The sequence below is a fragment of the Silurus aristotelis genome (assembly GCF_946808225.1).
Source record: "Silurus aristotelis genome assembly, chromosome: 21".
Classification (NCBI taxonomy): domain Eukaryota; kingdom Metazoa; phylum Chordata; class Actinopteri; order Siluriformes; family Siluridae; genus Silurus; species Silurus aristotelis.
In genome coordinates, this window is record NC_139594.1 from 14,210,557 (window position 1) to 14,225,548 (window position 14,992).

The 14,992-nt window shown below is 37.1% G+C and overlaps 1 protein-coding gene across 10 annotated transcripts in view; it reads right to left on the reverse strand.

Moving 5' to 3' along the window:
* The window catches only part of pleca (plectin a), a 92,870-nt gene that overhangs the window by 53,186 nt on the left and 24,692 nt on the right, over window positions 1–14,992 (reverse strand). For 3 of the 10 annotated variants that reach the window (XM_083523452.1, XM_083523451.1, XM_083523449.1), the window contains exon 1: window positions 3,966–4,158. The exons of 2 other annotated variants lie outside the window; for them this stretch is intronic. In XM_083523452.1, the coding sequence (XP_083379578.1) occupies window positions 3,966–4,005 (40 nt within the window). In that variant the 5' untranslated portion in view covers window positions 4,006–4,158. Of the gene's footprint in view, window positions 1–1,640; window positions 3,764–3,965; window positions 4,159–5,125; window positions 5,309–14,992 lie in introns of those variants that run through there. 5 more of the 10 variants (XM_083523461.1, XM_083523459.1, XM_083523456.1 and 2 more) reach the window with 3 other exon arrangements.

The window sequence follows — 14,992 nt, forward strand, 5'->3', positions numbered from 1 at the left end:
ACAGACAGACAGACAGACAGACAGACAGACAGACAGACAGACAGACAGACAGACAGATAGATAGATAGATAGATAGATAGATAGATAGATAGATAGATAGATAGATAGATAGATAGATAGATCACTTTATTCATCCCAGAGGGTATTATTTTATACTGTGTATTATAGTAATGCTGCTGCATTTTAAATACAAAAAAGTAAACCCTGTTTAATCTAAATTAAATCTTTGATTGATTGATTGATTGATTGATTGATTGATTAATAAGCTATACAGAAGCTTTCATTACTTCCTTTAATTAGGGATAAAAACCAGCAGGTGAGTTATCATTAACTTAAGTAGATCGATGCTAGCTACTCGGAAATGCTTAAAGCGGTACAAAATTTTTTTGTTACATACTTATTAGAATTTTTTTTTTTTTATTAATTCAGTATAATACTAAGTATGATTAAAGAAAAACTGGTATGACAGCAATATAGTTACACAATTAAACTGTTACCAGTATACAGTCAAGTGTTCCAGTTGATTTAAAAATCCTTGAAATGTACTAATTTAATAGTGTTTTTTAACATCCAGACTGAATTATTGAAACATTCTGCACAATGGGACACTCATCCTGTGTGCATGACAAAGAACTCAAGTTTGACGGTTTTTACAAACAAAAGCATTCTTCTGACTAAGCTTTGTGCTGCTGACCATAAATAAACGATTGCCGGTTGGACAAGATATTCAGGTTTATTTCTGCGAGTGGACTATGCAAATGTAGGTAAGCATACACAAAGTGTGATGACTGCAGATTATTTACCAGGCAAACTAGCTGGAATGGACACACCCAAATACCCAGCCTCAGCTACCCGGAGTGACACATATAACAAGCAGGCATAAATGTAGAAAAAATGTTGAACACTGCAATGTTTGCAGTCATAATCGAAGAAAGATGAATACGCTTGTGTACACCGCAGCTCTTCTGTCATCCAACACCTGTGTTTAGGGAGTGGCTTTGTTGACCTCTTTGCCTGAAGATGTTAAAAGCCTCTCAGTGAAACCTTTAAAAAAGGTCAACGTAACTATGCACTTATTTGTAAACGGCTGCAACAAAAAAACAAAAAAAAACAAAAAAAAAAAAACAGGTGGATCCTCTGTATGCCTTTGACGATTAACATTCCTGACATTCTTCCTGTCATGCATCCAAAATGGCACAAAAGTTCGAGTAAAACTGTAAGGGTAGGATTTAAAATCATTAGCTTCATGAAGTTTTTTTCTTCTCTACAGACATAAATTCAATAGCAACGTAGGCTTTGACTGGGAGCTGAATAGAGTGAGTAAGGATACGCCTCTAAAACGTCATCTGTTTCAACTTGGCAATTACAGGGTTAAGCGTTGCAGTACGCCATGCCCGGAAAAAGGGGAGAGAGAGAGAGAGCGAGAGAGAGCGAGAGAGAGAGAGAGAGAGAGAGAGAGAGAGAGAGAGAGAGAGAGAGAGAGAGAGATAGGGGTGGTCACTTGTGCGGAGAAGAAGTATACAAGACAAGAAGCTTACACGCAACGTCAGAAGACGAAACTGCTTGCAGCTATTCTAATACATTTTCTACACCGAACTTCTCAAATTCAACTTTTTTTTCTTCTAAAATCGCAGTCTTACCTTCTTCCAGCTGCCTCTTCCTCTGCCTCCAATTCCATACGACTATCAAGGTGACTATATGACCCAAAACCACGAGGGTTGGGAACACGTTTCCAGGGGGGCTCACCGGCATTGGGCCTGGAACCGAATGTCTGCCGGTGAGCGCTTACACACAGCAGGACGAGGCTTGAGGTGAAAGGTGAGGGAGGCTAGAGGGAAAGGGGGGTGAGAAGAGAGGGGTGTGGTGCTCTCGCTGGACTTTAAACGCCGCAAGCACGATGCATCTATTCTGGATACACGAGCCGAGAGCGCCTGTGCTGCCCCCTCCTTTCTCTTTCTCTCTCTCTCCCTCTCGTCCTCTGGCAAAAGTGGCTGAACTTCTTCCCCTCCCTCTTTCCCTCCCTTGCTTTCTCCTTCTTCAAATCATCCACAAGCTCTCTTATTTCCTTATATCTGTTTAATGTTTCTTCACACTAATGCCTGTCTTAACTTTTCTGTCACTGTGCAAACTGATCTTACCGTTTCCATGCCACTGCAGACTCTCATAGGTCAAGGTTAATAATAAATGAGTTCTTTCCCCGCCTGTCGCATTAACCACGTGCCCACAAGCAAATTAACACAAATATCTGCTTGGCTTTTACTCTGATAAGAGTCTGAACGAGCAAAAACAATACGCAGAGTTTAACTTCTGAGTATTTGCCCTTCAAAGCAGGCGAGAAGTTGCTTCACACTGCCGATCCCTCACACACACTTACAGTATTCGTGTCATTTTTTCTCAGCTTCAGTCCTTCTACATTCTCATTCATTATGTAACGAGTGTATTGGTTTCCCAGAGTTAAAACTTTCCTTATGCCTAAAACCTTAAAACATGCTCCGACTTCCCAGAAGCTCAAAAGACTGGGGGCATTCAGTCTGTCCAAGGGATAGAGTTTACAGACACTATTCATAGATCTCATATTACAGTTCTGAGGAATAAAAAATAACCAGAGCTGAGTGTAATAATAGTTTTTTAAAAAAGCCCTTATTTTTGAACAATGTGTAGTGAATTGTACAGCTACTTTGTCAGGCCGCTCTTTATTTACTAAACTAGTAACTAGGCAGAAAGTCCTTGACATTTTCATCACTCACTTGGCACCATGTCACAAACTCGTCTGTGTACACACACAAATACACCTATGCAATACAAACATCATAAAAAAAAGTACTGCATTCCAAGCTTTAGATAGTAGGCAGTATTTCTAGCATATGTTTCTAGCATTTTTGACACACACATAACATTCTGTTTTGCTTCAACATTTGGTATGATCCTGAAAGTGACACCACTGCAGACAGCAGAATGAAACACAATCCCAAAGCAGCTCAGCCAGCCACAAGTGTAGCTTTGGGAAGGAAAGTCTGCGGTGTCACTGTCACACAGAGCCAAATAAAGACGCCATAATTAGATGACAAATTACACCTTATTTATATTTGGCATGGAAGAGAATTTAGAACGGTTTAAATGCAGGAAGGAATACACATCAGGTATGAAGATATGCAACCAACCTGACACGCTGACATAAAAAAACGCATACATGAGCTTACATACATACATTTCACACTCGCACGTCCACAGACACACCCAGTGTCCTACCAGGTATTATCTTCATTTGAAGGTTACTGAAGTTTAATGCGGGACTGCAGGAACAGAGCGTGAGAATCAGAAAAAAGGTAGAGAGAGAACCGAACAAAAGATACACAGTGGACGGTAAATAGAAAGACCGCACAGTGAAAGTGACCTTATATGATCTGGACTGCACTGGCAGTATAACAAGGTGCAATTAAGGCTGAGTTGTTGCCCATTCTTAAATCGTACTTGAGGTCTGATTTGGAAATCGGTGATTGACGTAACAAAAGTGGAGTCCTCTAGAGGCATTTTTTATCAGCTCACTCTCTTCAGAAGGGTGGGGTCAGTTTCATCTTCCACAGTTTGGAAGAGATAAACTGTAATGGTAGTGTAAGGGAGAAAAAATGACCCAGAGACAAAACTAAATAACACAATTCATAGCTCAATTAATTATATAGAATTGTGTCTTTTATATCACACCTCCAAATTCTATCATAAGTGTTGCAAAAAAGCCATGCAAAAAGTCACATGACATAAAAAGAAAAGCCCTGTGTCATCACAATTTACACTAAACTCCTAACTTCATTATATACACGACAAAATATTTTCCCTTACCAAGTTGGTCAAGGCCTTATATAAACCATAATGCTAAATACAGTGAAGATGCCCCCAAAACCATTTCAATGCCAGCATCTAAGCCTACACCCACCGAATGGTCTGCAAAAGCTTCATTGCCCACCTACCAGTTAGACGTGGACGGCAACAGCAACAGCAGAGGTTCATAGCTGTACTTTAATTGTCAGCCTCGTGATCTCTTACAGCCGAAACACAGAAACTCACTGAAAGCTATTTAGCGCATCTGACCTCAATGTGTGATGATCGGACCAGAGGGGCGTACAGTAGCAAAAGAAAAAAAAAAAAAAAAAAAAAAAAAAAAGAAAATGCTGGAAGGAAATTGGGAGGGAGCAGGGAAAACGGGGGCTAAAATTTCATTCATCCACATGGCTCCATATGGCTTTCCACTGTGGAAAAGCACTTCCCTTGTGGTTGGAGTTGACTGTGACAGCATGATTCAGGGTAGATTCCAGCATACACTAAACAGTAAAACATTGGTTAATGAATTCAGATTCCTTCAAGATTTACAAGAAAATGTGAGAGAAATGGTCTATGGACTATATAATTCATCTGACAAAGATATGATTGTGTGTGTGTGCAGCCTTTAAAGCAGTAGTGGGCAGTGCTAAGCATGCCAGAAGCTCCATTATATGGTCCATTGAGGGTGATAAACTGGGAGCTGAATCTCCCATCTCAACTCTTTCCACCCCAACCCATTCCTCTCCATCAGTCTTTGCATTGAGACATATGGTCTAAGGCCAATGGATACTTCAGCAAAACCCCCACCCTTCATCTGGTCCCTCACAGTCCCCTCAGCTCTCAAAGTCTGTGGGGATGTGAGAAATATTTTAAGACTTATATTACTGTTTGGTTCAGGCCTGGGAATTCTACACCAGGCCAAACTTTTCCCAAGCATATTGTCTAAAGTCAAAATCATATGCGAATGCCACAGTCATTATGGACAGCTTCTCATAAACAAAACAAACAAACAAAAAACCCCAGAATGCACTATTTATTTCAGGCCAGACATTTTTATACTAGACTCATGTATGAAGGGATACTATTTAAAGTCAGTGATTATTTTATTCAAATCAAATTGACATTGTACTTTTAAAAAATTGTCCTTTGCAATACTATATTGAACAAGATGTTAAAATCCTGTTAATCCAAAGGCATAATAGCAGGCTAAATATGCACTACTGGAGATTTTTCATGAATTATGAACCCCCCCAACATCTGAGTCCAATTCTCTTATGCAGCATGAATATAGATGTCAAATAGTGCCTACCTTGGCCCTGTTGAATCAAATCTTCCATGAAGAATCTACCATCATCAAACTCCATCACAACTAGCCTAATGTTTAAACCACAAAAAGAACCCCCCCTCAAACACACTGAAAAAGGTACTGAGAGCTTGTCGTGTCTCGCCTTTCTGACTGTAGCCTTTATTTCCTGCAGGCAGCACTGCTATAGTTAGGAATAGTCATTATTTGCAAAATCAAGGGTGGTAACGTCTAAATGGGATCTTCTGGACTACTAGAGTGAGTCAGATTTTGCCAGTTCGAGTGAGAGAGAGAGAGAGAGAGAGAGAGAGAGAGAGAGAGAGAGAGAGAGAGAGAGAAAGAGAGAGAGAGAGAGAGAGAGAAAAAGAAACATGGAAAGGAAAAACTAAATGGAATCTAATTGGACTCAGATCTCCTGCTTCTACTTCGTCATTTATCGGCCTGGGAACGGAAACTTCTGGCGTGGCACATAACGGGCTTTTTCAGGCAGTCTACCCACATCACTGACTCATTATGTGGCCACACGATGAATCAAGCTCTAGGCTGTCAAAATCAGAACCTTCCACGTTTTTTTTTTTCCTTTCTGTTTTATACTTTGCAGACAGATTTTTTTCAGATTTGAATAAAATGTATTACCAGCAGATGGCAACATAAGAACGTATAGCTCATACAACCACACGGGGAAAAATTGTCTCTGACAGATTCTGTAAGCATTCTGCTAATGAGATATTGTCTGTATTAACAGTTGTTGTTTTTTCCTCACTAGTTATAAAATTAGCTTTACCACTGTGGCCATTCGGTTTCTTGTGCTTATAAGTGCATCCTTCAGTGCCTATGTTTCCAAGGTTAAGAAAAAATCAAATCTAGGAACACTCAATTAAATGGTATCAATTTAAACACAGTACAACAAGCCATCATTTGAATTTCAAGCTTATAACATATCTGACTACTAAACTCTGAACATGTAAAGAAAAATGGAGTTTATACTTATTTTCCTTCTCTCTCTAGTGAAGCAGGCTATGTAGCTTTTTTTTTTAAAGGTTTCTGGATGTAACTCCATTTGCATGAATGACTGACTGAATGATAAATTAAGAGCGACCACACCAGCTGCAAGAACAACAGCAGCTCGCTATATAAATATTTGCAGCATATGTATGCACGAATAAACCAGCTGGTCCAGAAAGCTAGCAAGCCAATATTTGGCTATAACATCTTAGCCTAGTAAAAGAGTACATAGAAGTACATACAAGAGTATACATAAAGTACATAGAAGATAGCTATTTCTATATTAAGTGTTCCTTTGGAAGGATTCTAGTGGATTAGACTGGTGATAGTCTAGTTGGTAACTCACAGAAGTTTTATCATTCATATAAAGGAAATGAGGGAAATGCCAGTTTCAATCAGGTTTTATAAGGTTTTCTTGCCTTTCCTGCCACAATAACAGTTTAGTATTGGTTTTATGGGACAGTCAGTTCTGATTAGCTTTAGAACTCAAGCTGATCATGAGGATTGAAAAATCCTACCTTAATCTTCTGTTCTACATAAAGTACTGTAGAATGCTACATCTCATACAAACAAATACAGGCACAAATCTGGTATAGTGGCAAGAAAACCGAACCTGACAAACTTCAGTAAAAGTGTGGCCTTTCTCCTCCCAATTATATTAGAAATATTTTGTCCAGAAAAATATTTTGGATTGTCTTTCTGGGTATGTGTTAAACATTCATTGTATAACCTTACATCATAGAGTTTCCATTTGGGAAAAAGATTTGAGATTTGGCAAGGATTGGCACTCTGGCAATTCCTTACAGGTGTTCATTTAGGTTTCTTAAGGGGATCTATATTTATATTAAACTTACATTGTAACCGTAAGTTATATGTCAATCAGATGTAGATGTAGATTTATGCCCAAAACACATGTTTTAGGGATTTGTGTAAAGTATAATATAATGATTCCTCTGAGAATTCCTAATAGACTGCGGACACCTACAGGTATACATTATACATTATAACAGGTATTTAAAAAACTACTGTGATTTTGTTTCTTTCTAAGAATTAACATGAAATAGAGACCCTTTACCAAACTTCATGGTAAAAGTTATACAATTTATTTCCTATATCATTGATAGGACAGAGGAGGTGGGCTTTATGGAAGCTTAGGGTTGTTCGGTTCAACTTATCCTCCCTGGACCTTGTTTGTGGTGTAGGGTATTTTGCCATGGTGACCTAACTCAGCATATATGCTAGATAAGTCAGAGTTTTACCCAAAGTTGATTATCTTAAATACCTTTTTTCTTTTTTGAGGAAATGAGAAGGAAATGAAAGACAAAGCTATCTGCATGTCTGAAAGTGGCATAACCATTCCCATTATCAGGATCCAGGAGGAGAACAACAACAATGCAGCTGATATTTCTACCAAAGCACCAATGGAAAAACTGATTTAAATTCAAACTTTCAGTACAGTCATCTTCTTGTCATTGTTTTTATTTCCCATTTATCCCCTTATGTTTACTCTTTCGGCAAATGAAATTCAGTTTAACAATGGATTAAAGGAAAAAGCTTCCACCATGTGCACAATTTCCTGTGGTATGCATGCTCTCTTGGGTGCTGCATGAATCAATGCAAATGTACTCGTTATGCATTTTAGGGCATAAAGCAAGGAAGCAAACAAGAAGGAGGGGAAAAGCGAGGTGTGGTGAAAAAGCAAAAGAATAAGGTGTGAAGGTCAAAGAGCCTTATGCAACAACAACTTGACCAACTCGAGAAGTCATACTATCAGAGGTGGGAAGTAATGAAGTACAAATACTTCTTTACTGTACTTGAGTAGATTTTTCTCGTATCAGTACTTCACTATTTATTTTCCGGACAACATACTACTTTCACTCGTTACAATTTTTCACAAATATCTGTCATTTCTACTTTTTACATTTTTAGAACAGGTTCATTACTTTAGTTTTAATCTGTTTGTTGACATGATCAATATTTCTTCTTTTTATTGTGCACCGTTCTCAGTCCATCAACTTATTTCTTGTCATTGCGTGGCTTTTTCAACCTTCCACTGGTGTATAATTTATTGGCTATCACACATCACAGACATAAGCTAAACTATAAAGCTATGAAGCCTACAAACAATGAGCAAGGCAGAAGGCAACAAGACGTATGGCTGACATAGATGAGACAGAGAGAGTCAGTGATGTAAAAATGACTGAGAACAGAGTCATTCCTGATCACCTGTTCATCGTCATCTTTTCTCTGCTTGTGTTCTATATGGTGGTTGTTCAGCCAGGATACATTCATTAGATAACAACATTTAAAATTCTTTTGTATAAATATATTACTATGATGTGAAGTCCAGTTACCAGCATGACATTAAAACAGGTAGTAGTAATTACTACCTTTTACTTAAGTACATGTAAGAGTTCATACTTCTTACTTTAACTTGAGTTAAACTGTGTAGTCGGTACTTCAACTTTTACCAGAGTTTATTTGATAACGTGTATCTGTACTTCTGCTTGAGTGAAGGATGTGTGTACTTTTGTCATCTTTGCATGCTACTAAGAGAATATGCAATGCAAATCTTAGAAATTTCACAAGTAACAATTAAAAAAACTTATATTTATGTTTTTTTTTTTTTTTTTTTTATGTACACGAAAAAACAAACCTTTTTAATTAACTACCCATAGCAGTACCTCCTGGAAGAGAGACACATGTAAATACCCTTTAAACATCAGAGCCCATGCACTACTGGCATCTGGTCTATTCTAAGCACCATAACACTTGAAAGGAATCCTCATAAACTACTAAGTCCACAAGTGGCATAACCAACTACAGAAAGGAAGACATGCCTTTAGCAAAGAGACACAGTACAAGATTAGAAAACAGCCTCATATACTATTATTAAAATCTCTGCAACAGACAGTAAACATGTTACTTCATAATACAGCACTATCTGCAGCATGAGCCCTTTCCAAACCTTAGTAGTGCATCCTGTTCTGCAATTCATTAATGGATATAGCGACTACATATGGAATATACATACAGAATATATTCATCATGATTACAACATTTTCTGTGGTAGCTGAGTTTAGACAATGGACTTAAAATAAAATCAAATAAATGCCACAGAGAATAGTGTGTTTTTTAATCATTTGTATAATTTTATATTACGGTGAATAAACATGACAAAAATAAACTAGTTTGTAGGTGTAGTGTTTATGACCAAATTGCCCCCAACAGCCTCTCCTCTCTGACACATGATATTTGTCAGTATCTGAATTCACTCATTTTCATTCCCTTCTTACAGTATAGTGAACCCAGCTGCCATGCACTATATGGGGATTAGTGTATAGGCAAAAAAGGAAGGCACAGAATAGATTTTAAATGTGATTCTTCGAAGCTGTATACTAGTATTATGGAAAGTATCATGGGAAGTTGTAGTCTAAAATTTGGGAGTTACAGGCATGGGCGTGGCTCAACGGTCCTTATTTTGTCATGAATGTAAGCCTCTGGATTTTTTTATGCTGGCATTGTACAAATAACATGGCACAAAGCCAAATCTGATTATATCGTGTAGACTGCTCTGAAAATTTGCATCTTAAAGAAAAAAGAGGGTGTGTGTGTGCGCGCGTGTGTGTGTGCGCGCGCGTGTGTGTGTGTGTGTGTGTGTGTGTGTGTGCATGCCTGCAGTTCATTAATCATTATCGTTAAATTTAACTGCAAAAACTTAAATAAAACAGGTGATTCAGCTTTAGCAAAATCTGTTACAGATCTACATACTGTATGACAGCAATGAAACAATTACAGAAATCCAAACAACTGAAGGACAAGTCAACCGAACAACATCCCATTAAACAGAACAGAACGTTTCCAGGAAACAGAAGCAGACCAGAGAATAACCACATGCTTTGAAATTAGACACTGTGTACTATCGGTAAAGCTGGTGCTTAAAAACATAATGAACGAATGGGCAAAGCTTCTTTGGTGTCAGTTAAATAATTTTGCACCACAAATTTTACTTTCTGCTGTTGAGGCTTCTGCATGTGAACCGTGAAGACTTTCCAAAAACAGTTTAGTTCAGTTCAGTTCTTTAATCACATAAATGTAGCCTATTTGTCCACAAACTCTCCCTTTCTGTCTACATTTTTATACAGATTGGTACACTAGATAAAATAATATTAGGTAAGATAGATTTCAAAAGACACCCGGACATTCAGATCTTGGACAAAACTTAACGTTTTGGACAGACCCCTTGACTGTGGATTTTATTTATTTTTTTTTTTGTTTCAGTCACATACTTCGTCTCTACAGCTAGACAGTCATGCACCTGTGTGATCTGTAAATTTAAGTTTTCACAATAATACCAGTACAAAACTATTAAAAGTCAAAGAGGGCCAAAGGGATCATTTCAGAAAGCAGTGACACCAACAGACTTTTAGAAGAAAATAAAACTCCATCATGTGCAAAAAAACAACAAAGAGTCTATTGAAAAAAGAAATGGCCAGAGATAACACCAAGTGCATGTGACTCATGCGCTTGAGTGGTGTTCAATTTGTTGATGGCAATTAAAACAAAAAGCAGTGTACTGCAATGTGTGTACTGCAAATCTGTAAGATATAACATGTATATTAACGGTGTAATAACTATTTAAATCATGAGTAAAATTTGTATTAGGCAAAGGTACACTCACTTGTGAATGTACACTATATAAGTTTATGGACACCTGACCAAAAGATTGGTATTTTATTTATTACCCAAAAGGACCAGGGAACATCACAAAACATTAGGCAACTTTATTCCTGATTTTTCAAATATTAGCTGTTATGAAAATTGCACAAAATTGTTAAAAAAAGTACACTAGCTTTTCCAGTTTGCCTGTTTGGATGACAAATACAGACCACTGCTACATACTGGTAGGGGAGAGAGTTGTTTTCTCATGCAAGCACAGAATGTACACGCACGGTTTGGCGTTTCAGATGCGCCTGCCTAATAATCCGCCCAATTAGCAGTACAATCAGCCGATAGCGATTAATTACAAAATGGCAAAAATCAGTCCGACCTCTAGTTAAAAGGCCTCAGGTGCAGTTTTAATTCATCCCAAAGGTGTTCAGAAAGTGGTGAGGTCAGAGCTCTATAGCAAGTTACTCAATATCTTTCATTTAACCTATGTTAAGCATATCTTCATGGAGCTGGCTTTGTGCACAGTTGTCATGCTGGAACAGGTTCGAGTCTCCTAGGTCAAGTGAAAGAAAAATCCAAAAACATCTAATACAGTTGTGTGCCTCCAACACTGGGAACAGTTTGTGGAAAAACCACATATAGCTGAAAAAGTCAGATACTTTTGTCTATATAGTATAGTACAGTATGCATGCTAATGCCAAATTGTTGCATAAACATGCATTCAAACTCATGGTTTTATTATAATAACAACATAAATAGACTGATTGCCAGTATGCTAAATTATATCACTAATCCATATTCATCAATAGGAGTTATTAACATTGAGAGATTGCAAGCTTTTCTCCAAGCGCATAATATTCATGAAAGCAGAGACAAAGAGAAATGCTCTTGTGTGAATAGAAACGAAATGGAAAGCACTTTAATGTTGATGATGGAAGGCAAACAACTACACCTCTGTTTCTAAGCATTACTTGCATATAAAACCTGAATGTGTACTGTTTTATTAGTCAGAGTGGAAAAAGCTTTAACAGAAAACTGGCAAATATAAATGGAAGTATGAGTGTACCTACACACATTCTTAAATATTGCTTTTGGAACAAATAAATGCTTGTCAGCTTGTCCTTTAAAGTTTTGGCACACTTTTTGTATGTGTTTAAAACTAAAGTGTTTAAAACTAACCATAACATTAGAACTATTGTATTACTTTGACAAATAACTGTGGAAATTCGAGGCAAGGCAAAGTAGCCTATATTTAATGGGCACATGACTTGAATTTAGTAGTATGTAATCAAATTGTGCAAATGACTATCTATTATTTGCACACAATAAAAAAAAAATGAATGCAAAATGATAGAATATGATGGATCAAGTGCTATTACCGTGATCTGAAAATCAACATTAACTATATTGCTGTTTTATGTTTAGTTAAATTTTTAAGATTGTATCATTAACATACAATTGTCTGTCATATATCTATACATTTCTTTTTCATGTTACATCCAATTACATTTAACAGCAAAGAAAAATTCGCTAAAACCTCCACTGAAGAAATAGCTGGCATCCTAGAAAAGACATGCAGGTCCCTTGCATAAAATGGATGATCTGTCCAGAAAAACAACTTAGGTTATATTATGGCTGACTCTGAATGTGCATGACTTTCTCTAGGTAAATATTGGTTACATCTGACCTTGCTTTGTTGATAAATCTGAAAATGCATTCATTAGTCTGTAGATGCAAGTTTCTACATTGTGACATTTCACCCATAACATTTCTGGGTTAAGGAGCCTTTAGGTATCTGACTGCATTCCAAAGGTGCCGTTAAATCCCTTCAGCTCTACAGTGACAGGTTTAAGACATGTCGATTTTACAGTACACTTGAGACTTGCATCCCCCCCAGGTATTTCCCCCAAAGAAAACAAAGACAAGACAGTCTTGACAGTTTTTGACCTCCAGTGATGAAGTATCACAAAATGATTAAACAACAAAGAGTGAGATTTTACTAGAAATTTAAAGTACAGATAAGCTTTGCCTCTGTCCTCAGAATCGTATGAGTTACATCCCTGGATGTATTTCGGATTTTTTGGCTCTCTCTCTCTCTCTCTCTCTCTCTCTCTCTCTCTCTCTCTCTCTCTCTCTCTCTCCCTCTCTCTCTCCCTCTCTTTTATATGTTTAGGATATCCCAGAGGACAATCCGACATGATGCAGGGTTGGTAGATTGGGAATGATATCATCTCATTTGAAGAGTATGAAAATAATACTGCAGATGATGCTCAAGCCCAGCAAGTCAGTCTCAATTTCTGGCCAACACCCTTCTGTATATTCTAACATCATGCTTTGTGCCATTCTTTAAATTCTGAATTAATTTTACATTCATTATAATGTAATGCTTGCCTGATACATGAAAACAATATATTAACTCTCTTTTTTTTTCCAGAAAGGTACTTTAAAAGTCGATTTTATTTTATAAATGTTTTATATTATACGTTGCATAGGGCACTAAGTCACTATTATCTATAGTCTTTGATACATATGCAATAAATCTGGTCTCTTTATGCCATGGCTTGTGCTTCTGACTGGCACAATAATGTTATCTTGTTTCGACAGAGAACCATAAAGGGTTGTAAATTCAACTGTCCCTGGCATGCTGTAAATTTTAGGTTACCTATATTCAATATTCAGTATTTGTTTAGGTTAAGTATTAAAAGTATGCCTTTTGATACACTCTACATCACAGAAAATGAGGTCACATATTTTTTAAGGGCTACTGCAGTTCACCTCACAGGAAGCAATGGGCTCTGTAAGAGACCCTTAAAAATGCCCCTTTAAAATTTTTGGTACATACTAGGGTTATAAACCCCATACCCAACCTCAAGCATTCCTCTGTTGCATTCATGGAGCATTTATTTGCAGTTATGATCTTCTGCAGACCATTTACAACATATCCGATTCTGGTATGTCAGAAAAGGATCAAGGCAAATCAGACACACTCAAGAGACTCTCACACATCTACACACAGATACAGTGGGCCTCTTTTTCTTATAAACAAAGCCTCAATTGTCTAAGAGACTGTAGGATTGTTACAGAATATATTGGTTGTAACAAACCATATGAGCTGTTTCGAATTTCTTTTCTCATTTTTCTTCTTTCTCTTCTCCTAAGTAGGGGCAGTTGTACAGTAGTAATAGTTCTCTAGGCTCCACGCTCCTTTAAATTCTCTTAAATATGCAGAAGCAGAATTACATAGATTATAGTAACATTTTTTATAATTTTTTTTTAAATAATTTAATACAATACAATTATATTTTGAGTACCATAGGCTGATAAGTGCTTTGGCAGCATCTCATAATTTAGCAGTCTGGACAGGCCAAAATCTAATTATAGAGATCAGTGTTTCTGTGTTTAAACAGAATCTTAAACAGTCACAATCACAATTTTCATCTGGGTTTAAGAAATAATCAGTCAAAAGTGGTAAGTAACTAAATTAAACTGCTGTAATAATATACATGTAATAATCTCGTAAACACAGATGCTAGGGAACGAAAACAGCTCCATGGCAACATGAGACAACGGAAATGCGCAGGATGTGGGAAACACATTTAGTGAGCAATAAGGTGAAGGATGACTCACAGATGCTACACTTTAAATGCAGGCCAAGACACAAATACACACAGAGTGACTCAGCTCTTTAGCTAGCAGGTGGGTGTGGACACTCATGACCCTGCTTGGCCATGATGCTGGATCCAGCAAGGAGAAAGTAATCAGAGACTATGCAGCAATAGAAACATTACACTGTTAATTGCAATAAGTAAAAAAGTAAACTGAAGCAAAAAACTGCACAGTTCAATTAGACAGATTGAATATAATTCAATTACAAAATACAATAATTATAATGTAATAACCCTTCACTGGTTCATTTGGGTAATATACTGTAGGCAGTTTAACTAGGCAATGAAGTTCAGATTTAATTTTTCTACATAATGTTGTATGGCATGTTAAAAAATGCAGTTTTCTTCTTTTTTTATTAGAGTTTGGTCACATGAGCAGCATAGTATTACAACTAACAAAATTCTAAATAAGCCTTGAGCATTAATTGCATCTCAGATTACATTTCTTTTGCTCTTGGTCTATTGCTGCTATGCAATTCATGACTTCTACATGAATCATAAGTATTCATGTAGCATTTGATCTACATCATCA